At 48.8% G+C, this 23,795-nt stretch overlaps 3 protein-coding genes across 17 annotated transcripts; 2 read left to right on the top strand and 1 right to left on the bottom strand.

Moving 5' to 3' along the window:
- Positions 1–424: 424 nt before the first annotated feature.
- On the bottom strand, positions 425–15,178 carry Tssk4 (testis specific serine kinase 4). 13 transcript variants are annotated; one of them, XM_076850065.2, is made up of 6 exons: positions 7,618–8,244; positions 5,891–6,016; positions 2,441–5,286; positions 1,879–2,093; positions 1,120–1,483; positions 425–700 (listed from the first exon to the last, which is right to left on the bottom strand). In XM_076850065.2, the coding sequence occupies exons 3-6, from the start codon at positions 2,660–2,662 to the stop codon at positions 515–517; spliced, it is 987 nt and encodes a 328-aa protein (XP_076706180.1). In that variant the 5' UTR covers positions 2,663–5,286; positions 5,891–6,016; positions 7,618–8,244; the 3' UTR covers positions 425–514. The 13 variants fall into 13 exon arrangements, with proteins under 13 accessions (XP_076706180.1, XP_076706182.1, XP_076706188.1 ...); XM_076850067.2 differs by lacking the exon at positions 5,891–6,016 and having other exon boundaries at positions 7,618–7,808; positions 8,043–8,244; XM_076850073.2 differs by having other exon boundaries at positions 5,221–5,286; positions 7,618–8,243.
- On the top strand, positions 8,277–14,428 carry Tm9sf1 (transmembrane 9 superfamily member 1). 3 transcript variants are annotated; one of them, XM_076850062.1, is made up of 6 exons: positions 8,277–8,462; positions 8,869–9,230; positions 10,014–10,635; positions 10,915–11,100; positions 12,251–12,524; positions 13,759–14,428. In XM_076850062.1, exons 2-6 carry the CDS (start codon positions 8,886–8,888, stop codon positions 14,150–14,152), a joined length of 1,821 nt encoding a protein of 606 aa, XP_076706177.1. In that variant the 5' UTR covers positions 8,277–8,462; positions 8,869–8,885; the 3' UTR covers positions 14,153–14,428. The 3 variants fall into 3 exon arrangements, with proteins under 3 accessions (XP_076706177.1, XP_076706176.1, XP_076706174.1); XM_076850061.1 differs by lacking the exon at positions 8,277–8,462 and adding an exon at positions 8,485–8,591 and having other exon boundaries at positions 8,854–9,230; XM_076850059.1 differs by lacking the exon at positions 8,277–8,462 and adding an exon at positions 8,486–8,591.
- Ipo4 (importin 4) lies at positions 14,515–23,795 on the top strand. The gene is made up of 30 exons (XM_076850058.2): positions 14,515–14,831; positions 14,915–15,001; positions 15,118–15,197; positions 15,293–15,334; positions 15,764–15,893; positions 15,982–16,161; positions 16,422–16,487; positions 16,600–16,701; positions 16,788–16,871; positions 17,121–17,285; positions 17,384–17,437; positions 17,597–17,706; positions 18,229–18,337; positions 18,505–18,634; positions 18,826–18,939; positions 19,042–19,155; positions 19,382–19,502; positions 19,673–19,784; positions 19,887–20,002; positions 20,109–20,186; positions 20,261–20,318; positions 20,416–20,521; positions 20,605–20,798; positions 20,944–20,991; positions 21,354–21,479; positions 21,597–21,805; positions 21,919–22,051; positions 22,139–22,243; positions 23,250–23,319; positions 23,444–23,795. The coding sequence occupies exons 1-30, from the start codon at positions 14,763–14,765 to the stop codon at positions 23,572–23,574; spliced, it is 3,243 nt and encodes a 1,080-aa protein (XP_076706173.2). The 5' UTR covers positions 14,515–14,762; the 3' UTR covers positions 23,575–23,795.

The raw sequence follows: 23,795 nt of genomic DNA, 5'->3' as shown, positions 1-23,795 counted from the left end.
CTAGAACTCACTAGTTCTTAGCTTTCATAACGAGAAGTCTTGGTGTGACTTGAAGACTCTTGTCACTTCTATGTCTGGGAGCAACAGTACAAGGAGTCCTGACTCCCTGGTATTATTTCAATAGCAGTTAAGGTGGCACTGAAGGAAGGAGGAGCCAAAAATATGGCCTAATACTCATTTGTGAAAGAACCATACAATGCTATCATTTTGGACTATAGATAGGCAGAACTATAAAGTAGAGCTTTTGTCCCAACCACTTCTTGAACATTAAGTGCATACTTAATTGGGTATTAATCTGAGTATCTGACACCCCCCCCCCACACACACCCACCCACCACCCCCATGAACTGCATTGAATTACTGTTGATCTACACAAGTGTCAAGATTACTGGTTACAGGATCTGGCCAGAAAATCCACCCTAACTGATGAAACCGTCAGAATTACATTTATTTTTGGTATAAAAGCCCCAGACCCTCCTACTTTGCTCCTCTCAGCACCTTGCCTTAGTTATTTTCAGCTCCTGACTTCCAAAGACTGGCGACGACGATTACTGTTGTCGGGGGACTGGCACATAGCCTCAAGTAACCTGATCTCATATGTGGGTTGCTCAGGCTGGAATTTGACCACCCAGGGATCCTTGAGGATGTCCAGGATGGTGGCACGCTTGGTAGCTGGGCGTAGCATCCGGAGGACCAGGTTCTATGGCAGAGGAGAGAGAGGTCTTGGCTGAGCTTGCCCCCCATTGTGCCACACAGGCAATGAGCAGTTGGACCTAAGAAAGAAGCAAGATAGCCCATCACACCACTCTGGTGAAAGGGGGTATGGCCCTGCTTTTATGCTAGAGAGCCAGACATTTTCTGCAAGAGAAGGGAAGAATTGGGGTAGGATGGGGGAATCTCTTGCATAATCCCCTTCTGACCTAAAGGAATAGAAGCTGGAACCACTTTATCAAGCATCTGTTTGGAGCCCAGTGGTAGACCCTTTAAGCCCTCCCCACTACATATTTAAGAGTGTGAGATAACCCAGTTGGAAGAGCCTTCCCCAGGATTGGAAGGCCTAGGATCACTCTTCCCTGTGGGTCATCCCTAAGGCCTCAGCCCTCCTGGGGGAGCCAGCACCTTGCACTCCTGGGAGATGGTGCAGTTAGATGGGAAAGTGACCTCCTTCTGAGTCTCTTTCAGCAGCTTCTTGAGATTGGTGTCATCAAAGGGCAGATGGGCGACCACTAGAGTGTAGAGGATGACGCCCATGCTCCAGGTGTCAGACAGGAAAGGATTGTAGGGCAAGCCTAGCAAGATCTCCGGGCAGGCATAAGCAAAGCTGCCACAGTAGGTCTGGCTGAGGTGGGAAAATAAGTTCACTTGGCGGTAAGAAGAGCTACTACGCACAGGCTGGTTAGAAGGCACCATCTTGGAGAAGCCGAAGTCCGATATCTTCACATTCTCCCGCTTGTCCAGCAACAGGTTCTCCAACTTTAAATCCCTACTAGCAGCAGAAAGGCTGGGGGTCAGGCTGGGGAGAGGGCTTAGTATTAGACCGGGAGCTGAAGGGCCAGGGGTCAGAGGCTACAGATGAGGAGAGGCAAAGTGGGAGGTATAGACCATTATGGGAGCACAAGGTAGTAAGGAAGGCCATGGAGCTGTGAGCAGAGCCTAAAGGAAGAGAGAGAGGATGGTACCTCAGGACCACTGAGAGTGTGAATACAGTGGGTATTTTACAAATGTCCTTGACCAGTGATTAACAGAATGGATGAATGGGCCTAGATGTTGAGGAGAGAGGTTAAGGGAAGGAAAAAAAAAAAAGAGCAGCAAATGGGTGATATGCATAAAACCCCCTTGGGATCCCAAAGGCCGCAGTCTGGGTGGCTATGCCCTCACCGGTGCACGATGCCCTTGCTGTGCAGGTAGGCGATACCCAGGGTCAGCTGGGAGAACCACTTGCCAGCAAGGGGCTCAGAGCAGGCCCCAAAGCGCTGGATCCATTCAAGGACATCACCACCTTGAGCCAGCTCCAAAACGATGTACACTCGGGATGTTGTCTCAATGGCCTGATAGAAGTTGATGAGGTACTTGTGCCGCAAGACTTTCATTACCTGACCCAGAAGAGAGAACCATCAAACCTGGGAAAGGAGAACCCTGCCTATACTCCCAACCCTCTCCTACCTTCCTGCTGCAACTTACTTAGAACTCCACAACAGAATCAACCCCTCAACTCCAGAGCACTGGTGGACTGTGAGTAAAACCTATTTTGCATTTTTACTTACTGGGAGGCTGGAGCCAAGAGGGCAGATGGGAAAGAGTCTGAATATTATTAAGGAATTTTCCCAGTTGCTTAGATGTTCAGATCTGATTTGGGGGTTTTGGGCTCTACCTGCTCCTAGTCATACCCCTTTTAAGAAATCTCAAGTCAGTTAGTTATGAGTTTCCAGCCCTTTCTGACCTGTATCTCACGGGGCAGGAACTTGTTAAGATAGTCTTCAGAGGCCTTCTTCTTTGAGATGATCTTGACAGCCACCATGACCTTCTGCTTTGTGTAGTAAGCCTCATACACAGTCCCATAGGAGCCATTGCCAATGACCTTGCCCACCTCATAACCATACTCTTCCATGACAGAGCGATAGGCTGTGGTGGGTGGTGCTGACTCCATGGTGTCTCCCTTCATGATTTTGGGTTTGCTTAAAGTAAGGAGTTTTGATACTTAAGATGCCTCTGTCTATTCAGAGGCCAACACCTTGAGCCATTGATGGCTAAGGGACCAAAATCAAGTTGAGACTTTGAATGCTTGTGTATATAGTCACACAAGTCTGGGATGCTGGGCTCAGTCCTCCACTAAGAACTTAGAGTGGGAAAGAACAGAGAAGCAATTCTTTTTGTCTCCACTGGCTGTTGTTACTTCTTCCTTCTCTTAGTTACGGAACTTCCTAAGATCCCAAGTTCTGTACACATCACAATCCACTTTCTATCCATGATCACTGGCCACAAAGCTTGAGAATGTGTGGTTTGGAACATATTCATTCATACAGGCATGTTCTGCAATCTGGTGAGACTCCCCCGCAGAGACTCCCCATTACTTCAGATTTACTGAGCACTTTCTATGTGCCATGTGCTGAACACTAAATTAATCAATAAGGTCAATAGTAACCCTATGTACCTAGACTTTATAATTCAGCAAGACATACATGAGCATATTATGAAGAACTACTAGGTGTTAAAGCTCATTCCAGGGTCTCACTGATTTTCCGAGGCTGGCTTTGAACACCTAATCCTCCTGCCTCAGCCTCCTGAATTGCTGGGATTACAGGCCTGCACCACCATGTCTCGCTCATTCTAGAAACTTAATACTGAAAGGCATCCTTGCTTTTCAGGACCCTGAATTTTCTAGTTTTCTTCTCATGCTTCTGGTCATTCCTTCCACAGGAGCCTCATCTATCTTTTTTTTTTCCCCCTCACAGTGCTGAGGGTTGCACCCAAGACTTTGTACATGTTAGGCAAACAATCTACCACTGAGCTACAGCTCCTCCATCTATTCCTTAATCGTATTCCAAGCCCAATTATCTCAGATCTCCACATCCTTTCTTAAGGATCTCATCCCCTCCCAAGGCTTCAATTACCACGTTTATGCTGACTGCTCCTAATCTCATCTGTACCTCAGATATCTCTGCGGTTTTGGATACAGTGCCCACTTGCCTACTAGACATCACAGATATCAGGCACCTCAAACTCATCATGCACAAAACTGAACTTCTTATTTTCATCTCTGACTTTTCTTTTCTGTAAGTTCTACACTAGTTATCTTTAGACACACAAATGTCGTCCCAGATTCCCCTGCTGCTTTGGTCCCTACATCCAATCTATCACCAAGTCCTGTCACTCAAACCTCCTAAATATATCAACAATGTACTCATGGTTCTCCAAGTCCACCATTCCTCCCTTACTTCAAGCCTCAATCATTCAACTGATTATCCTAGCAAGTCTCTGATCCCCTAAGTCTGTCTATTCACTGAAGTCCATGGGATAAATCTGATTTTCTTCCCATTTAGAACAATTCAATGTCTTCTTATTCACCTCAGGATTGTTTCTTTTCTTCTTCTTCTTCTTCTTTTTTTTTTTTTTCCATTTGGCTTTATGATAAACCTGCCCACTTCTCCAACTTTTATTTTTGGTACTGCATTCTAAGGATTAAACCTAGGGATGCTTTACTACTGAGTTACATCCTCAGTCCTTTTTATTTTTGAGACAGGGTCTCACTATGTTGCTGAGACTGGCCTCAAACTTTCCCTTCCTTAGTCTCCCAAGTTACTCGATTAAAGGCATGCACACCTCACTTAGTGTTCCAACTTTCATCTTTTAACACACACATAACAATGCGCCAACCAAACAGAACTGCTTTTCCATCTTTGTTCTGTTTGCCTGGAAAACTCCTATTCTTCTTTCACTAAGTTTGGGATGTTTTTTTTTTTTTTTTTTTTTTTTTTGGTCTTGCTTACTGGTAGTGGGTGGAGGTTGAAGTCCAGAGCCTTGTGTATGCTTGGCAGGACAATTCCCACTGCCCTTTCCTAATGAGATAGGTTAACTAAGTTTCCCAGGTTGGTCTCAAAATACTGTCTCAGCCTCCTGACCAGCTGTGACTATAGTGTGGAGCTGTTTTTAGGAAGCCTTTATTGACAGCTCAAGGTTAAGTTAGTTCTGGGTACGCTCACAGCTCTGATACTTTCACTATCACAGAACCCAAATAGTATGCAAAACTGATTTTGTTTGTATCTCCTATGAGGCTAAGCAGGGAGTCCAGTGATGCAAAGAAAGTTGAAGTCAGAGGTTTAAAAAGAATGAATTGTAGAGAATGGAAAGGACCTGGTTTAGAAATGAGCAGTGACTGGTTAGCAATCAAAGTCCAAGCGAGGCTGGAAAATAAAACTTAGAGACATACAATGTTGAGATTCTTTTAGCATCTTAGCTATAGGTGCTTGAATACTGGTGGATAATTCAATCTAAGATTACAGTTTTGTTTGGCAACTAAAATGAAATAATGGTAGAGGCACCAAGAACACAGGCAAGAATGTGGTCACAATAATGGAATGTGGAATCTACACTATATAGGTAAGGAAGACAAGCTAGAAACAGACCAAAAGGGCAGAAGGATAGGTTGCAGGTCTCAGTGGAATGGAAGAACAAGTTTAATGGAAATGGGCTGGGGATGTGGCTCAAGCAGTACGCACTCACCTGGCATGCGTGCGGCCCGGGTTCGATCCTCAGCACCACATACAAAGATGTTGTGTCCACCAAAAACTAAAAAATAAATATTAAAATTCTCTACAAAAAAAGTTCTGGCCTCCAGAACTGTAAAACATTAAAAAAAAAAAAAAAAAAAAAAGTTTAGTGGAAATGACAGTGAGGAGGACAGGAGGCTGTAGTCCCAGGTTCTTCGGATTTAAGATGGGAGGGGTGGGCAGGAAAGAGTAAGAATTTAGTCTCATGTCTTCCATCCCCCAAAATAAAACAAAAAGAACAGATTATGCCACAGGCTACTGGTAAAATTCCCCTACTGACAGTCTGACCCTGCTGGCAGCATAGTTCCAAAGTTCTGCTGGAAGTCAGCTCTACATCCTCAATCTATCAAGGCACACCAATGGTAAGAAAGCCTGTCTTTTGCTCCCACAAAACTGGTCCCTGGATAGATAGGTACCTTGGTGATAGCTCTAGTCCCTCACGTGTTTAGGGAGTAAAACAGTTCACTCAAGCATGTATTAAGCTGCCTAGTATACATGAAAACATTGCTAGATCCTGAAGATACAAAAACAGATATATCAGTCTCCTTTGAGGAGTTAGCAATTAACAAGAGATTTTTATAAATAAAATGACGGTACAGAGAGATGAATTGCTATGAACAAACCTGGAAGGAGAGGGGAAAGAAGGCTTTATAGAGATGGTGTTGTTTGTACTGCTCCCCATATCCTCCACCTCCCAAAAAAAGTTCTCCAGGCAGGTAAATAGGAAATGGTAGATTGAGACCTGCAGGCTTGAGAGAACACCATGTTCAGGATTTGAACTCAACTTCAGGACAGAATTCCAGAAAGGGACTATACCTTAAGAAATTCTATCTATCTATCTATCTATCTATCTATCTCAGAACTAGAATACAGGTCTGAGAGGATTCATATGTTAAGCTATTTACACTTTATCTTATATACTCAGGGTCAAATCTTGTTGTGCATCAAGATTGGAGCTTGTTCATAAAAATAAAAAAGCTGACATACAGCAAGCCCTCCCCTGAGATACAGATTTTTAAAGATCCTTCCAGTAGCAGTGTGAAAAATGATCCAAGGGAGGGTGACCACACTAACAAGATGGCTGTTACAGTAACTGAGGTGAGAGAGGATGGAGCTCTTTCCAAAGAAATGGTGGAAAGTAAGTATTGGAAGATATTTGGGCAATAAGTAGAGGGAATTTAATGACACTGATATTTGGGAGAATTGAGATCAAGGTCCTATTTCTGGTTTGAGACACCAGGTAGTTGTGATGATTTCAACTGGACCAATGGTGAATGCCCATAATCCTAGTAGTCAGGAGGCTGAGGCAAGAGGATCATGAGTTCAAAGCCAGCCTCAGCAACTTATCAAGGCCTTAAGCAACTCAGGGAGACCCTGTAGCAAAATAAGGTATTTAAAAAAAAATATTTCCAAGTTACTGTAAGTTGCTTTGGGGGGGGCGGCGGGTACTGGTGCTTTATCAACTGAGCTACATTACCTAGACTTTTTAATTTTTATTTCTTAATTTAGGACAGGGTCCTGCAAAGTTTCTGAGGCTGGCCTCAAATTTGGGCCCAGCTTATAAATTACTTTTGTAGTTATAAAAATCATTCATTATTGAGTCTGTTCCTGCTGCACATCTGTAGCCCCAGTTCCTCAGGCCGCTGAGGCCCGGAGGATCACTTGAGCCCCAAGTTCCAGGCCAGAATGGGAAACATAGCAAGACCCCTTTGGGGGGTGGGGAAAGAATGACAAGAAAAATCATAGTCTAATAAACTCAAACCCCTACTTCCTGGAACTTCACCTGTTTATAGGGAGAAAGGCTGAGTCAGAGAGAGCAATGACAGAGGTGGGTAAATAAAGGAATTCTGAGGCCTGAAGCCTCTTACGATTTTTCACAGTACTTCTTTCCCTGGGGAGAGAGAACTTTAAGTCAACTTCCATACAAGTTATTCCCAGGTAGCCAAGCATAAGTCATTGCCTAGAGGTCGGACTTTCGGAAATAACTCCCCTGACTGCAGAGAGCCCATTTAAAAATAGCTGAGACAAGCAGGTCCTAATTACATGCCTGTAATTCCGGTTGGTGGCTGGGGCAGGAGGATCACAAGATCTAGACCTGTCTGGGCAACCTAGCGAGATCCTGTCTCAAAATAAGATAAAATAAAAAGGACTGTAGTTCAGTGGTAGAGCATGAGGAATGGGAGTTACATCCCAGTACTAAGAACAAAAGCTGAGGCAGACAATGACAAAGTTTTTCAAGATAATAAGCATACAAAATTAAGAGAATCCCAAATAATGCACCCAGAGCATGTATCTAGAGATCTAAGCACAAACGTATCTAGAGAGACGAAAAGTCAACAAGATTCTTTACCTCCAATTAAAAACCCTATAAGCAGCCCAACTCGCCGATGGAAGTGAGACACCCTATCTCCGCGTGCCTCTGCATCTGACCCGGCTCCGGCCTACTTATCGCCAGGCACTGAACAGTCGTCCTACGGCCAGGGAAGCCTCCAGCAGCTTTGGGAAAACACTTCAAATATTTATCATTCTTACGCGGAGCCACTGTTGATAGGTGGAAGGAATGAGGATATTCAGGCGTAGTACCCTTGCATGAGACCAACGTGCAAATCCTCACCCAGCTTGGGTTGGGGGCCACCAACCGCCTCCCAGGGCTCGCCCCGGCAGTCCCATTGGTTCAGCCCGCAAACGCTTCGGGGCGTCCACTGGACGGGGACTCAGCCACCGCCAATGCTCCATTTCAGGCCTCCGACCGCTCAAGCCAAAGGTGGGCGCTACCTGCCCGGGCTCTCGCGCCCTAAATCTTCTTGGGGACGGGCGGACGGCGACTCTTATCCCGAAAGGATGTTGCATGCTAACTACCAGGCCTTGGTAGAATGCAGTCCGCGAAACAAACGCACTGCCCCAGCAGCGAGAGACCCGCTAGGATCCAGAAAGGAACCTTCCGCCGGGCTGAGGTCCCCGCCCGTGAAGACGGAAGTGGTAAGACTGACGTGTCCTGGGCTGCTCTCCTGAACGCCAGGAGGACTCCCCACCAGGCACCGGCGACCCCAGCTTCCTAGGATCTCCGGAGCTGGACCCGCGCCTCTGAGGATAACATAACTCCTTGGGGAGCACTTGACAGAGCCAGGTGCGGTATTCAGCGTGGTGTAGCCGCAGCCTCCACGATCAGGCGCAGCCGCGGACAACCCCCTGGAGGTCGGTCATCAGGTCCTCTCCAACCCTGCTGCTCCCGCGCCGCCCAGGGGGAGACCAGGGCAGGAGCCCAAGGGCAGCTACGGGGCCGCAGAGCCCGCTGGCGCCGCCTTGGGCAGCCCTTCCCGCGTGGTGAGGACCCCAGAACTGTGGCGGGAAGGGATCCGAGCTGCGAAGCCGCGCGGCGTTACCATGGAAACGGGCTAGCGCGCGCAATAGAGGCTCCCGGCGAGAGGGATGAACCCCTGGTTGGGAGGACTAGAGAGGAGGCCAAGCCCGGTCTTTGGGGTAGAGAGATACGGTGTGGTGTGGGGTCGGGAGGCCAAAATGGGCGTCCATTCGAGGGACCTAACCGGGGGCGTCATGAGTTGACCCCTAGTTTCTGTAACCGTAGGATTCCCCCAAACAGGTTCTGCTACCTTAAGGATGAAAGTTCTAGGACAACCTCGAAGTTGGAGCTGCCAGTGGTTGCCAATCCTGATACTGCTACTGGGCACCGGAGGTGGGCCAGGGGTAGAAGGTGTGACACACTACAAGGCTGGAGACCCTGTCATTCTATATGTCAACAAAGTTGGACCTTACCATAACCCTCAGGAAACTTACCACTACTATCAGCTTCCAGTCTGCTGCCCTGAGAAGATTCGTCACAAAAGCCTTAGCCTGGGTGAAGTGCTGGATGGGGACCGAATGGCAGAGTCTTTGTATGAGATCCGCTTTCGGGAGAATGTGGAGAAAAGAATTCTGTGCCACATGCAACTCAGTTCTGCACAGGTTAGCCTCTCTACATTCGTCATTACTTAGCCCAGGAGTTATTCCCAGGGACCAACAGTGCCTCGCATTTATGGTTCAAGTGTACCTTTATGAACATTATCTGACTTGATTCTAACTACAACCCTGTGGGGCAGACAGGGCAGATGATAGTATTCTAATTCAGTTGACTAAGAAGTGACTTATTTGCTCAGAAGTGATTCTTAAAGATTGGCTAATGAATTGCAAAGCTGATATTACTAGAGCCCAGAGCTCTTTGCTCCTACTTTCTCTGTTGGTAATAAGGTCCCAACTATTATTCCTGAGTAGTTCTTTCCTTCCATACCTACCCCTTAGCTCTTTCTTGATTGGCTCCTTTACTCTACCCTAGTCTTCCAGTCATGGTTTTTCTTTGGCAAATTCTGACACTTCTTCTTAGTCTACTCCAGTCTTACACCTTGCCTCTTAAAAAAAAAAAAAAAAAAAAAAAAGCCTTAACCCTGTCAAAGTAGTATCTGTATCTGCTGGGGTGTGTGTGCACAACATACTTGAGTCTAACTCAGTCTCTACAGGGTTTTGTCCCCCAAGAGACATTTGGCAACATCTATAGACATTTTTGATTGTTACAACTGGGAAGTACTACTAGCATTTTGTGAATAGAGACCAGGGATGCTGCCCACCTCCCAGCCCTCCCAACAGCAAAGAACTACCCAGCACAAAATATAGGTAGTGCTGAGGCTGAGAAACCCTGCTGTTCCCAGGCCTGGGAAGACCTTGTGTGATTGTCTCCTAACTTGCTCTTTATAGGTGGAGCAGCTGCGCCAGGCCATTGAGGAACTGTATTACTTTGAATTTGTGGTAGATGACTTGCCAATCCGTGGTTTTGTGGGATACATGGAGGAGAGTGGCTTCCTGCCACACAGCCACAAGATAGGACTCTGGACCCATTTGGACTTCCACCTAGAATTCCATGGTGATCGAATTATATTTGCCAATGTTTCAGTGCGAGATGTGAAGCCCCACAGCTTGGATGGGTTACGATCTGATGAGTTCCTAGGTCTTACTCACACTTACAGTGTGCGCTGGTCTGAGACTTCAGTGGAACGACGGAGTGACAGGCGCCGTGGTGATGATGGTGGTTTCTTTCCCCGAACATTGGAAATCCATTGGTTGTCCATCATCAACTCCATGGTGCTTGTGTTTTTACTGGTGGGTTTTGTGGCTGTCATTCTAATGCGTGTTCTTCGGAATGACCTGGCTCGATACAACCTGGATGAGGAGACCACCTCTGGAGGTTCTGGTGATGACTTTGACCAGGGTGACAATGGCTGGAAAATTATCCATACAGATGTCTTCCGCTTCCCTCCATACCGTGGTCTGCTCTGTGCAGTGCTTGGTGTGGGTGCCCAGTTCCTGGCTCTTGGCACTGGTGAGGTGATAAGAATTAATGCGGGATTTATCTCAAGGGATAGGTAGTTTATTAGAATAGGTCTGTGGATCTTCTGTTCAAGGTGAAGGGCAGACCTAAGGGTTAAGATGGCTCTAGTGAGGATGTGTATTTTATTGCTGGCTTTCTGGACAACTGAATTTGGGGAAGATAGTTTTGCTGGCAGTCGTGGGTCTGGGAGAAGGGTTGTGATTCCTTTGAAACTGCAAGAGGAATTGAAGAGGTAAGACCTAACATAGGCTTTCCACTACTACCCTGTAGGCATTATTGTCATGGCACTTCTGGGCATGTTCAACGTGCACCGTCATGGAGCTATTAACTCAGCAGCCATCTTGTTGTATGCCCTGACCTGCTGCATCTCTGGTTACGTGTCCAGCCACTTCTACCGGCAAATTGGAGGCGAGCGCTGGGTGTGGAACATCATTCTCACTACCAGTCTGTTTTCTGGTGAGGACTTCCCCTTCCCTAGTGGGTCTGCCTGAACTTGGGAACTAAGAATACATCATGGAACCTGGAAAAGTCAGAGTGAAGCTTTAAAGGAAAGAATATGGAGGTGGAGAGAATTAGGAAACTATCAAAAAGAATCTATTTCTTTTGAATAAAAGTTAAGTCCTTAAAAAGTCCTAAGCAATGTAGTAAGCACTTGATGTCTTCAGCTCATTTAATCCTCACAATGTGTGTGAAGTAGGTAATGTTGTCCCCATTGCAGATGAAGAAACTGAACTTCATTCAGCTAGTTAGGTAATTTAGCCAAGATTATATCCAAAAGTAGTAAATCGGGTATCAGATGCAGGCAATCTGAATCTCAAGCCTGTGTTCTCAACCATTATACTTAAATAACACTCTTGAGTTTACTTTTTGATACTTCTTTTTATTTTGGAAGTATGGTCCCTCTAGCCTTTCAAACAAGATTGCCCTTTCAAAGGCAACAGATGTGTGCAATCTGAACCCTTCCTCTTCCCAATTTTGCGTCTGACTTATATCCCACCTCATTTTTATTTTTTATTTTTTTAGTTGTAGATGAACAGAATGCCTTGTGGTGCTAAGGATGGAACCCAGTGCCTCACACATGCTAGGCAAGCACTTTGCCTTTGAGCTACAGACCAAGCCCCCCATCACGTTTTTATTTGAAGTAGGACTTTCTGAAAACAGGGCCTTAATCCAAAGGAATGTCTCATGCTAGAAATTACCAGTATTACGGCAAGACAGGCCCCTGAAGGCAGGTGGATTTGTGTCAGTCTCAGATTTTGATGAAACGATTACCTTGAACCTTGATGACACTGGGTAGGGGGAGAGTGTTGAAAATATAAGGAATAAAGAACAGTGAGCACTAGGGATATGGCTTAGTGGTAGAATACTTGCTCAGTACACACTAGGCCCTGGATATAAACCCCAGCACTCAAAAACAAAACAAAACAATAGGATATAAAAGGGTGGAGGTAAAGGCAGTCAGCTCTGTACAGATATCCAGGAAAATAGGTGGGCTGTTAAGAGTGGCAGGCTGGTTCACTCTTCTCCCCTTTAGGTGCAGTTTGAGTGGGTGCCCCCAGGGACATAGCTCCTAGTGCTCACCCTCCTCTGGGGCCCATCCCTGCAGTGCCTTTCTTCTTGACCTGGAGTGTGGTGAACTCGGTACATTGGGCCAATGGCTCAACACAGGCCCTACCAGCCACCACCATCCTACTGCTTCTGACGGTCTGGCTGCTGGTAGGCTTTCCTCTCACTGTCATCGGAGGCATCTTCGGAAAGAACAATGCTAGCTCCTTTGATGCACCTTGTCGTACCAAGAACATCGCCCGAGAGATCCCACCTCAGCCCTGGTATAAGTCTACTCTCATCCACATGACTGTTGGAGGCTTCCTGCCCTTCAGGTATTCTATCTTTATTCCATGGTCATCACTCTGTTCTTGACTTCAGTTTTTCCTTTCCCTACCTACTCCCTACCATAACTCAATGATAATCCCTTGTTCAGCTGTACCACTATAAGCTCATTAAATAGTTCCTCCTATCCCCAAGCACAACTGAACTTCAGTCAGTTCAGATGTCTCATTTGTCACACTCTCTTACTTAATAAATTGAATGAGTAATCAAATGGACTTTAAGCCCCACGTGCTGCTAGTGTTTATAGGCATCATGATTACTCTTTCAATTTGCTGGATATCTCTTTGTTCCTGATAGATGATGCAGTAGAAAATAAAACAGACAAGATCCCTCCTTTTGGGGCTGGGGATATAGCTCAGTTGGTAAAGTGCTTGCCTTACATGCACAAGGCCCTGGGTTCGATCCCCAGCACCAAAAAAAAAAAAAAAAAAAAAAAAAAATCTCTGCTTTCAATCTCAGAGAAGATGTTCTTGAATTAAGAGCTGCTAATCAGGGCTGAGGCTGTAGCTCAGTGGCAAAGCACTTGCCTAGCATGTGTGAGGCACTGGGTCCGATCCTTAGCACCACATAAAAATAAATAAATAAAATAAAGGCACTCTGTCAATCTACGATTACAAAAAAAGAAAAACAAAAACAAAACAAAAAAAAAACCCCAGATAATCAGCCAGGCATGGTGGTGCATGACTGTAATCCCAGTGGCTCAAGAGGCTGAGACAGGAGGATCTTGAGTTCAAAGCCAGCCTCAGCAATGCACTAAGCAACTGAGTGAGACCCTGTCTCTAAATTAAATATAAAATAGAGCTGGGGATGTGGCTCAGTGGTCAAGTGCCCTTCAGTTCAATCCCCAGCACCCCCCCCACACCAAAAAAAAAAGGGCAGCTAATCATAGGCAAAAGAATACCCACAGTCAAGTGTGGTGACAGATGCCTGTAATCCCAGTTACTCAAGGAGGCCAAGGCAGGTGGTACAATGTTCTAGGGCAGCCTCAGCAACTTAGTGAGATCCGGTCTCAAAAAATAGATAGGGCTGGGGATATAGCTCAGTGGTAAAGCCACCCCTGTGTTCAATCCCCAGTACCGAAAAGAAAGAAAAAAATCTGGGGCAGAGTGGAATGGACTCACTTTTCAGTGATCCAGCAACATGGGAGGGTGTGAGCTGAGTTTTGGCTTAGCCATGGTGTCCTGCATAGCCTTAAATTATGTATATTGTTTCTTCTCTTCACAGTGCCATCTCTGTGGAGCTGTACTACATCTTTGCCACAGTATGGGGTCGAGAGCAGTATACCCTATATGGCATCCTCTTCTTTGTCTTCGCCATCCTGTTGAGTGTGGGGGCTTGCATCTCCATTGCACTCACCTACTTCCAGTTGTCTGGGGAGGACTACCGCTGGTGGTGGCGCTCTGTGTTGAGTGTTGGCTCCACTGGCCTCTTCATCTTTCTCTACTCGGTTTTCTACTATGCTCGCCGCTCCAATATGTCAGGGGCAGTACAGACAGTAGAGTTCTTTGGCTACTCCTTACTCACTGGTTATGTCTTCTTCCTCATGCTGGGCACTATCTCCTTTTTTTCTTCCCTAAAGTTCATCCGTTATATATATGTTAACCTCAAGATGGACTGAGTTCTGAGTAGCAGAACTATGGCTCTTTCCTCCCTTCCTTCATGCCCCACTGATCTCTCCTGCCAGCTTCTCTTCTGAGTGAGTGAGTGAGTGAATTGTGTGATGGCATCGTTGCCTTCCCCTTTGCTCTTTGGGCCTTTCTTCCCAAGAGAGAGCCTGGAAATTATAAATCTCTATTATATAAGGAGTATATATTTGAACTTTTTAAGTTGCCTTTAGTTTTGATCCTGATTTCTTTTTACAATTATCAAAATAAAATTTATTAAGAAAAAGGAACCTGTATTTGGAGATTTGGGTCTGGCTATGGCCTGCCATTAGGGGCGCGGTCCCTGGGAAAGCCGAGTCCTCCTCTCATGCACGAAACTCTTCAACCGAGTGTGGGAACTCTCGGCTGGGGGAACCTATGTAGCCAGGGCCCTGTTTCCGCGGCCCAGCCCGCACTCCGTCTAACGGAAGCCGCGGAGTGGGAGCTCTTAGTGGGAAAGAGTTTAATCACCCTGGCGACCGAAGGGGCGCGGAGCAACGCCCTTTCCGCCGGAAGTGTGTGTCAGAGCCTCCACGTGCAGTCCCTCCCCCATCCCGGCCGCGTAGCGGCGGCTCCGCTGCTGCCATGGAGCCCGCCGGCCTGGAGCAGATATTGAGAGAGCTGCTGCTGCCGGACACCGAACGCATCCGCCGGGTACAGGACAGGCGGGGCTGGGCTGGGGCAAGGGGGAGGCTGTGGGAAAGGCCCGACTGTGACCCCCCCCAGTCTCCCTGTAGGCCACCGAGCAGCTCCAGATCGCTCTTCGGGACCCCGCCACCTTGCCCGCACTCTGCGACCTGCTGGCCTCGGCGGCCGACCCTCAGGTAAGGCCCTGGCCCCTATCCGCCGAGCTTTCCCCGTCAAGCCCCACCTCCCACCCACTGCGGTCCGCTCAGCATCTTCCTGTTCCTACCCTCACATGCCTGCCTCCTGGTCCTAGATCCGCCAGTTCGCGGCTGTGCTGATCCGCAGACGACTAAGCACCCGCTGGCGACGCCTGGCGACCGAGCAACGCGAGAGGTGGGCTGGGCCTGGGGCGGGGTAGGGCGGGGCCAGGCTAGACTGAGGCAGTTCTTGGGCCGAATGAGTACAAACACCTACCACGTGTATTCCAGCTTCAAGTCCCAGATCCTGACGGTCCTGCAGAGAGAGACAGAGTAAGTGCCTACCGCCTTCTCTTTGGATCCCAGTTGACTCCAGACTGAGACCCTCTCTAGCTTTCTGCCTTCTCTTTCAGCTCCAGGATGGGACTTGGGGGGGCAGAGCCTTCAATCTACATCACCAACAGAGTAGGGATTCCAAAGCTGTGTTAAAGACTAAAGTTCTTGAGAATGGGTGATGATGATCTGTCAAACTAGAGTCAGAAGAATGAGACTGATATTCAGGCTGGTTGAGACTGAATTCTCCAGATCACTCCTTTCCCCTAGTGCTGCTGAGCTACTTCTGAGCTGATCTCTCATGCATCCCAACTTGGCAGTGACCTATGCCCACACCTGAAAGTTTCTTGGCCACCCCATTGAGGCTGGTCCACCGTGTACAGGGGATGGTATTGAAGGATAATTGCTGGGGGGAATCTCCTTTTGCAGACACTGTGTGAGCCTCAGCCTGGCCCAGCTCTCAGCCACCATTTTTCGAAAGGAAGGCCTAGAGGCCTGGCCTCAGCTCATGCAGCTTCTTCATCACAGTACTCACAGCCCCCACAGCCCTGAGAGAGAGGTACCATCAAACTTTTGGCAGGAGGGAGGAACCAAGAAACTGGATAAACCATGTAAGCTTTTCCCTTCCATTCCCTTCTCCTGGACAGATGGGGCTTTTGCTGTTGAGTGTGGTAGTAACTTCTCAGCCAGAAGCTTTCCAGCCCCACCACCAGGAGCTTCTTGGACTTCTGAATGAGACTCTTGGTGAGGTGGGCTCTCCAGGGCTACTCTTCTACTCCCTGCGCACTCTGACCACCATGGCCCCCTACCTCCGCACTGATGATGTGGTGAGATGTGGGCCCTCACTTCCCCCAGCTCTATATCCTGGGGCCTTCAGCTCCTTACCCCGTGGGTCTCAGAGGTGTTTCGGCTTCTTATCCTCTTTCTTCTTCCTAACAGTTGTGGGGGTTGTGGGGGTGGCTGGGCCTGGCTGGTATGCCTGGGCCCCTTCTCAAGAGTACAGGCTATGAGGAAGCTACCAGCCTCTGGGGCCTGAGATTATGCTGCATCATGCTCTCTGTGATTTAGCTCATCCTGTGTCCCCCAGCCTCTTGCAAGATCATTGGTGCCCAAGCTCATCATGGCTGTGAAGACTCTGATTCCTATAGATGAGGTAAGGGTAGGTGGGAGGGGAGCTCCTTCTTTTGGAAGAAAGTACAAGAATATCCAGCCTATTCCCCTGAAGAGGAGGAACATGGTAACCCAATGACTGGTCTTTCTGACAGGTTAAGGCCTGTGAGGCCCTGGAAGCTCTAGATGAACTGCTGGAATCAGAGGTGCCCATCATCACTCCCCACCTCTCTGAGGTCCTCACATTCTGCTTGGAGGTGAGCCTGAGGTGGGCATGACCCTTGCTGCTTGATTTTCTAGGAGTATCATTGCTTGTCTCTGATTTTTGTTAGTCTCTGGGTAGGTGGCAGGAAATATGGCCCTGGGTGATGCGATACGTGTACGTATTCTCTGCTGCCTCACTTTCTTGGTCAAAGTTAAGAGCAAGGTAAGTGCCCTCTGATCTCTATCACCCCACCTCCACTTATACCTTTATTCTCACTGTTGGGGCTTTGTGTTCATCTCAGGGCATCTAAAGTACCCTGGTTCAAGCCCTGGCCCAGACTTACCCCAGCTCCTGCCTAAGAGATTAGGAATCTCCTGCTGGGTCCCTTGTGACCTGGAAGACTGGAATTTTTAATGTGAGTCCATCCTGGGAGCTGATTCTCAGGGATAGTACTCCCTTCTTCCTCTTAAGGCCTTACTGAAGAATCGTCTCCTGCCTCCCTTACTGCACACCCTTTTCCCCATTATGGCTGCTGAGCCCCCTCTGGGCCAGTTGGATCCTGAGGACCAAGATTCTGAAGAGGAAGAGTTGGAGACTGGGCTAGTGGGGGAGACTCCCAAGCATTTTGCTGTACAGGTGGGATGTGGGACAAGGGCATGGACAAGGTGTTAACTGGCTTTGGGAGGTTGAACAGGCAGAGGTGGAGTCAACAAAGCCTCCTTGACCTTTTGCAGGTTGTGGACATGCTGGCCCTACATCTTCCACCTGAGAAGCTCTGTCCCCAATTGGTTAGTGTAACTCTTAACTTTCTAATGTCCCTATCCCCAGACATGCCTCATCTCCTGAGGTCAAGGATACTTGGGCCCTGGTAGGTGTCATGGGCCTGTTGCAACAGGAGTAGGCAGGCTCTTGCGAGGGTTTCAGTAGAGTGCCATATGCTCCCTTAGATGCCCATGCTAGAAGAGGCATTGCGAAGTGAGAGTCCTTACCAGCGTAAGGCTGGTCTCCTGGTGTTGGCTGTGCTGTCTGACGGAGCTGGTGACTACATCAGGCAGAGGTATCCATTAAATTCCTGTCCTAGTTTGAGGGTGGGCCATGGGGAGGAATGCTACACATCCCATAGTAGTTCTAAATCATATGTTTCAGCATATTTTTTAGGAAAAAAAAAAAACACTTTAGTGCTAGGGATTTCATCCAGGGGTGCTTTGCAACTGAACTGTGTCCCTATCTTTTTTCTTACCCGCCCCCCTTTTTTTGAAACAAGTTCTAAATTGCTGAGACTGGCCTTGAACTCCTGCCTCAGCCTCCCAAATAGCTAAGGTTACAGGCATGTGCCCTATACTTGGCTTGGATTTAATTATTGAAAGCATTAATTTGCTATAGCATTTCCCCCCACTCTCAAAGGTATCCTGGATTGGAAGATAAATGAAATGGTGTCCCAGCTCTAGTGACCAGTGGATGGTACCCAAAATCAGATGACAGAGAAAGCTTTAGTTTTTGTAGGATAAGTAAAAAGAACAGGCCAGCTTAGGTTTTCCACCCCTCAGACTGTGTCTATGTCTTTTCTTGCCCCATCCAGACTGCTACCCCCACTGCTGCAGATTGTGTGTAAGGGCCTGGAGGACCCTTCTCAGGTTGTGCGTAATGCTGCGCTGTTTGCCCTGGGCCAGTTCTCAGAGAACCTACAGGTCAGCAAGGTTAAATGTGGACAGTTGCCACTTGGGAGTCCCCCACACAAGCCAGAGACCACTTTCCCCTCAGCTTTTGTCTCTTCAAGCCTCCTTGCTGCCCTTGGCCCTGAAGGGTATGCTCTACAGGTGAACCTGACTTGGACCTGCTTGCTCCTTTCCCCCAGCCCCATATCAGCAGCTATTCAGGGGAGGTGATGCCACTGCTCCTCGCTTACCTGAAGTCTGTGCCTCCAGGGCACACGCACCACCTAGCCAAGGCCTGCTACGCCTTAGAGAACTTCGTGGAGAACCTAGGTAGTGATGGCAGTGGGGTGTGCAGGAGAGGGAGATGAAGCTGCAGCTTTGGCTAGAGGGGCAGGATGTGCATTTTTCTCATCACCGCTGTAGTGGGAAAAGGGGCAGGGCATGGAATGGCCACAAGGGTCAGCCCAGAGGGAGGTAGATTTGCAGAAGTTTGGAGAAAGGCATTGTGCCCTTTCTTATAGGACCCAAAGTTCAGCCTTATCTTCCGGAACTTATGGAGTGTATGCTGCAGCCTCTGAGTAATCCCAGCAGCCCCCGGGCCAAGGAGCTGGCTGTGAGCGCCATGGGAGCCATTGGTGAGGAGAAAGGCAGGAGGAAGGCACAGGGTTCACCCAAAGACCTTGTAGCAGAAGGTCCCCACCCTTGTTCCACCTTTGATTCTGGCCTCCATTCTACAGCCACAGCTGCTCAGGCCTCCCTGCTGCCCTACTTCCCCACCATCATGGAACATCTTCGGGAATTTCTGTTGATGGGCCATGAAGACCTTCAGCCTGTGCAGATCCAGAGCCTGGGTGAGTAAGGGCCCCCTAGGCAGGGTTCCCGGTGCCAGGGAAAGGCCAGTGCTCACCTGATGTTCATGGACATTGCCCTCAGGGTAGTGCAGGTATCTTCCTTCTCAAAGGTGTTCTCTCCACTCTGTACCTAGGAGTAGGTGGAATTTCTGAATTCCTCCCAGCTACACCTTGGTCTCCCAGCCCACTTGCACATCCTAGTGCCAACAAGTCCTTATCCCCACAGAGACACTTGCGGTACTGGCACGAGCAGTGGGGGACCCCATGAGGCCCCTGGCTGAGGAATGCTGTCAGCTGGGGCTGGGCCTTTGCGACCAGGTAGACGACCCTGACTTGCGCCGCTGCACGTGAGTGACCCCTCATCTTACCCCTTTCCCTCTTGCCCACCCACTGGATCCACAGAGCCCACCCCAGACTCCAGTCCTCTGGTTTTGGACCACAGGCAGGTTTCCCTAGGCTCTCCCATCCTGCCTGGCTACAGTGGCAGCACCATACAGCTTCTGTCTCTCTCTACCAGTTACAGCCTATTTGCAGCCTTATCAGGTCTAATGGGTGAGGGCCTGGCACCCCATCTGTCGAAAATCACCACACTCATGCTGTTGTCACTGCGTTCCACTGAGGGCATTGTGGTAAGCAAAGGGTGGTGGGCTGGGCCAGTTAGGTAAGGCTAACCCTATGATGTGATTTAGGCCCAAGTGAGCCAAAGTTCTTGCTATGTATCCTCTATCCAGCCTCAGTGTGAAGGAAGCAGCCCTTTCCTTCTGTTTGATGATGAGAGTGATGGGGAGGAAGAGGAAGAGCTCATGGATGAGGACGTGGAGGAAGAGGATGACTCGGAGATCTCAGGGTACAGAGAGGTGTTTCTGCTCAGAGGAATCGATTTTGAACAAAGGCTAGTGCCAGACGTGCTCCTTCTGGTATCTTATCACCCCTGCCTTCCCACCTTCATCTAGGTATAGCGTGGAGAATGCCTTCTTTGATGAGAAGGAGGACACCTGTGCTGCCCTGGGGGAGATTTCTGTGAACACCAGGTAAGCATCAGTCCTTCCCTGGCACTGGGAACACCTTCTGGGAGCCCTTTCCCCACAGTCATGTGTCTCTACAGTGTGGCTTTCCTTCCATATATGGAGAGTGCCTTTGAAGAAGTATTCAAACTGCGGGAGGTGAGTTGCCTATTGAATGGAATGGGCGAGGTGCTTAGGCTGAGGCTGTGCTCTCCCCACATAGAGTATGCATGAACCTCTCCTCTTCATTCCACAGTGTCCTCATCTGAATGTGCGGAAGGCAGCCTATGAGGCTCTGGGTCAGTTCTGCTGTGCACTGCACAAGGCCTGTCAAAGCTGTCCCTCAGAACCCAACAATGCTGGTGAGAAGGGGAGACCAAGCCAGACTGGGGGCTCTGGGTAAGGAGCAGGGCCTGATTGAGGTTTCAGCCAATAATGTTCTCAGCTCTGCAGGCTGCTCTGGCCCGGGTGGTGCCATCCTACATTCAGACAGTGAATGGGGAAAGAGAGCGTCAGGTGGTGATGGCTGTGCTGGAGGCCCTGACAGGGGTGCTGCGCAGTTGTGGAACCCTCACACTGCAACACCCTGGGCGCCTTGCTGAGCTCTGTAACATGCTCAAGGCTGTGTTGCAGAGGAAGGTGAGTAGGGCAGGGGGCTGTGGGAAGAGGAGGTGTCAGGCCCCAGAGGAGTGGATAATGAGAGATTATAAGTTCAGTTCTTTGTGCCTATGTGAAAAGAAGGTACAGGAGAACCCAGATTCAGCTGAGCTATTTCTCCCCACAGACAGCCTGTCAGGACACTGATGAGGAAGAGGAAGAGGAGGATGATCAGGTGAGAGCTACAAATGAAAACAGGTTAAGGCAGTCCAGGTAGTCTCCACAGGGTCAGGAATAGACAGTGTATTCATTTTGACCTAGGGGGAGCTAGGGCCAATAAAAGATTAGTAATGGCAAGAATGATGTAATCCTGATTTCACTAACGTAGTGAAGTTCAGGGGAGAGCAGTATGACTGCAGCAGTCTTGGAGCAATAGATACGGGGCAAGAGGGCCAGAGTTGCACAAAAGCTAGCCTGGAAGTTTGGGAAGTCCCATCAACCAAGGCCATGCCTGCTGCCAGTGGCAGAACTGAGTGGAAAAGTGTGAACAGGCACAGAGCTGGCCCTGGTGCTCCAGCCCATAACCTGGCTCCATAGGCTGAATACGACGCCATGTTGCTAGAGCATGCTGGAGAGGCCATCCCTGCCCTGGCCGCCGCAGCTGGGGGAGACAACTTTGCTCCTTTCTTTGCTGGCTTCTTGCCATTATTGCTGTGTAAGACGGTGAGTGCTCCATCCTCGAGCTTTAAACCCTGGTCCACCCATGTACTCAATGCCTTGCTCCCCAACTGTGTCCTAGTCCCAGGCTAATTTATACTCCTCTGTCCTCCTCCCCGACAGAAGCAGGGCTGTACAGTGGCAGAAAAGTCCTTTGCAGTGGGGACACTGGCAGAATCCATTCAGGGTCTGGGTACTGCCTCAGCTCAGTTTGTGTCTCGGCTGCTTCCTGTGCTATTGAGCACTGCCCGGGAAACAGACCCTGAGGTGCGGAGCAATTCCATTTTTGGACTGGGAGTACTGGCAGAGCATGGGGGCCGCCCTGCTCAGGAGTATCCTTAGCTTGTAGGTGACTAGAAGGGTGGGGTTGGGAGAGTGTCCCGAGGGTTCAGGGAACGACAAGGCCTACCTGTGTGCATGCACCTATTCCTTGACTGTGGACCAGCCACTTCCCCAAGCTGCTGGGCCTCCTTTTGCCTCTTCTGGCACGGGAGCGACATGATCGTGTCCGTGACAACATCTGTGGGGCCCTTGCCCGTCTGCTAATGGCCAGTCCGACAAAGAAACCAGAGCCGCAGGTGAGGGAGGGGGACATAAAACAGGGTCTGGAAGCCAAGGGTGGCAGAGGGGTTGGACAAATAGGCCTAAGGCATCTTTGTGTCCAGGTGTTGGCTGCCCTGTTGCACGCCCTGCCACTGAGGGAAGACTTGGAGGAGTGGGTCACCATGGGGCACCTCTTCAGCTTCCTGTACCAGAACAGTCCTGACCAGGTAACCTCAATGCTGGCAGCACCCATGAGGGAGCATAATGCGCCAGTCTCAGTGATAGACTGGTGATAAGTGCAGCGAGTGGGGGACGAGTTCCAGCTGTTCTTATGCTCTACTTTCACATTTTCTTAATTGTCCATAAGGATTGACAAGCCATCTTGTAGTAGGAGAAAAGAAGCTTCCTCTATTTCCCTTAGCTCCTTTTCTACCCTCTGGGCTGAGCTAGTAGTTTAAAATTTTCCTAGACTTATTTCCTAGACCAGGGCTAGGAAACTACTCTTTGGAACTGTGGGTACCTCTGAGCCACCTCACTGTCATTTCAATCAGAATAGCTCTGCTTTCTGAATGAGATTTTGTCTGTACCAAGAAGCTATGTGGATTTGTGTTCCAGTTTTTTTTTTTTTTTTTAGTTGGACTCAATATCTTTATTTTTAGGTGGTATTGAGGATCGAACTCAGGTCCTCACACGTGCTAGGCAAGTGCTCTACCACTGAGCCACAATGTCAGCACCACCACCCCCTCCCTGCTTTTTTTTTGATACTAAGAATTGAATCCAGAGGTACTTAACCACTGAATCATATCCCCAGCCTTTTTTTTTTTTAATTTAGAGACAGGGCCTTGCTAATTTCTGAGGCTGGCTTTGAACAATCCTCCTGCCTCAGCCTCTGAGCTGCTAGGATTACAGGCGTGTACCCCCTGTCCCCAGCTGTTCCAGTGTTCTTGTGTTACCTTTGTCTAAAAGACTTTTAGAGTCTATCTATTGTGTTGGAGAGCTTGTGGGTGTCCTGGCTTCTTTTATACTTGAGGCTATGACTTTAGTCATTCATCTCCATCCCTTCCAAAAAAAAAAGTTATTACCACATTTTCTTACTCTGTTCACAGTTGTTTTGGATGCCTGTGAATCAAATAGCCATGACAGGAGACTGCCTCTTTCCCAACCACCTACCTCCTTAAGTCCTGAGGGCCCATAGGAGCTACTGCCCCTGAGTCAACCACTCTTTTTCCACAGGTTGTAGATGTGGCTCCTGAACTCTTGCGCATCTGCAGCCTCATTCTGGCTGACAACAAGATACCACCAGGTAAGGGTGGCTGTCTTGGATGGGGAAGGAGAAGACCAGAGTAGCAGGGTTCAACCGGTGTGGGGCAGTAAATATTTAGGAGTGCAGTCCCCCATCAGGTCCTCTCCCTCTGCACTCCACCCAGACACCAAGGCTGCACTGCTGCTGCTCCTGACATTCCTGGCCAAACAACATACGGACAGTTTCCACACGGCACTGGGCTCACTGCCTGCTGACAAGGCTCAGGAGCTCCAAGCCGTGCTGGGCCTCACCTAGAATGCAAGCCGCAGCTGGGCCAGAGAGCAGAGCCTGCCCAGGCCCTAAGACCACCTCTGACCCCAGTTCCTGCTCATGCCTTACCAAAGATTTTGGGCCTCATCCACTGGAGTCAACCCTGCTTGCTGCCTTACAGGGGTGTCCGTGGGACTGCATCTGTTACAGGTTGAGTCATAACATCATACAATAAAAAAGGCAGTTTGTTTTCTGCTTGGATAATA

This window comes from Callospermophilus lateralis, chromosome 3 (genome assembly GCF_048772815.1).
Source record: "Callospermophilus lateralis isolate mCalLat2 chromosome 3, mCalLat2.hap1, whole genome shotgun sequence".
Lineage (NCBI taxonomy): Eukaryota > Metazoa > Chordata > Mammalia > Rodentia > Sciuridae > Callospermophilus > Callospermophilus lateralis.
This window is presented reverse-complemented; position numbering and strand designations above follow the sequence as displayed.

Bases quoted from the DNA above. Each gene is read 5' to 3' on its own strand.
- Tssk4 (XM_076850069.2), bottom strand. From the start codon at position 2,662: ATGAAGGGAGACACCATGGAGTCAGCACCACCCACCACAGCCTATCGC. The intron at 2,094-2,440 runs GTCAGAAAGGGC...CTTCTGGGTCAG, and splicing joins TCCTGCCCCGTGAGATACAG to GTAATGAAAGTCTTGCGGCA. The intron at 1,484-1,878 runs GTGAGGGCATAG...TGCTGCTAGTAG, and splicing joins AGCAAGGGCATCGTGCACCG to GGATTTAAAGTTGGAGAACC.
- Tm9sf1 (XM_076850062.1), top strand. From the start codon at position 8,886: ATGAAAGTTCTAGGACAACCTCGAAGTTGGAGCTGCCAGTGGTTGCCA. The intron at 9,231-10,013 runs GTTAGCCTCTCT...TGCTCTTTATAG, and splicing joins TGCAACTCAGTTCTGCACAG to GTGGAGCAGCTGCGCCAGGC. The intron at 12,525-13,758 runs GTATTCTATCTT...TTCTCTTCACAG, and splicing joins GGAGGCTTCCTGCCCTTCAG to TGCCATCTCTGTGGAGCTGT.
- Ipo4 (XM_076850058.2), top strand. From the start codon at position 14,763: ATGGAGCCCGCCGGCCTGGAGCAGATATTGAGAGAGCTGCTGCTGCCG. The intron at 14,832-14,914 runs GTACAGGACAGG...GTCTCCCTGTAG, and splicing joins ACACCGAACGCATCCGCCGG to GCCACCGAGCAGCTCCAGAT. The intron at 21,480-21,596 runs GTGAGTGCTCCA...CCTCCCCGACAG, and splicing joins CATTATTGCTGTGTAAGACG to AAGCAGGGCTGTACAGTGGC.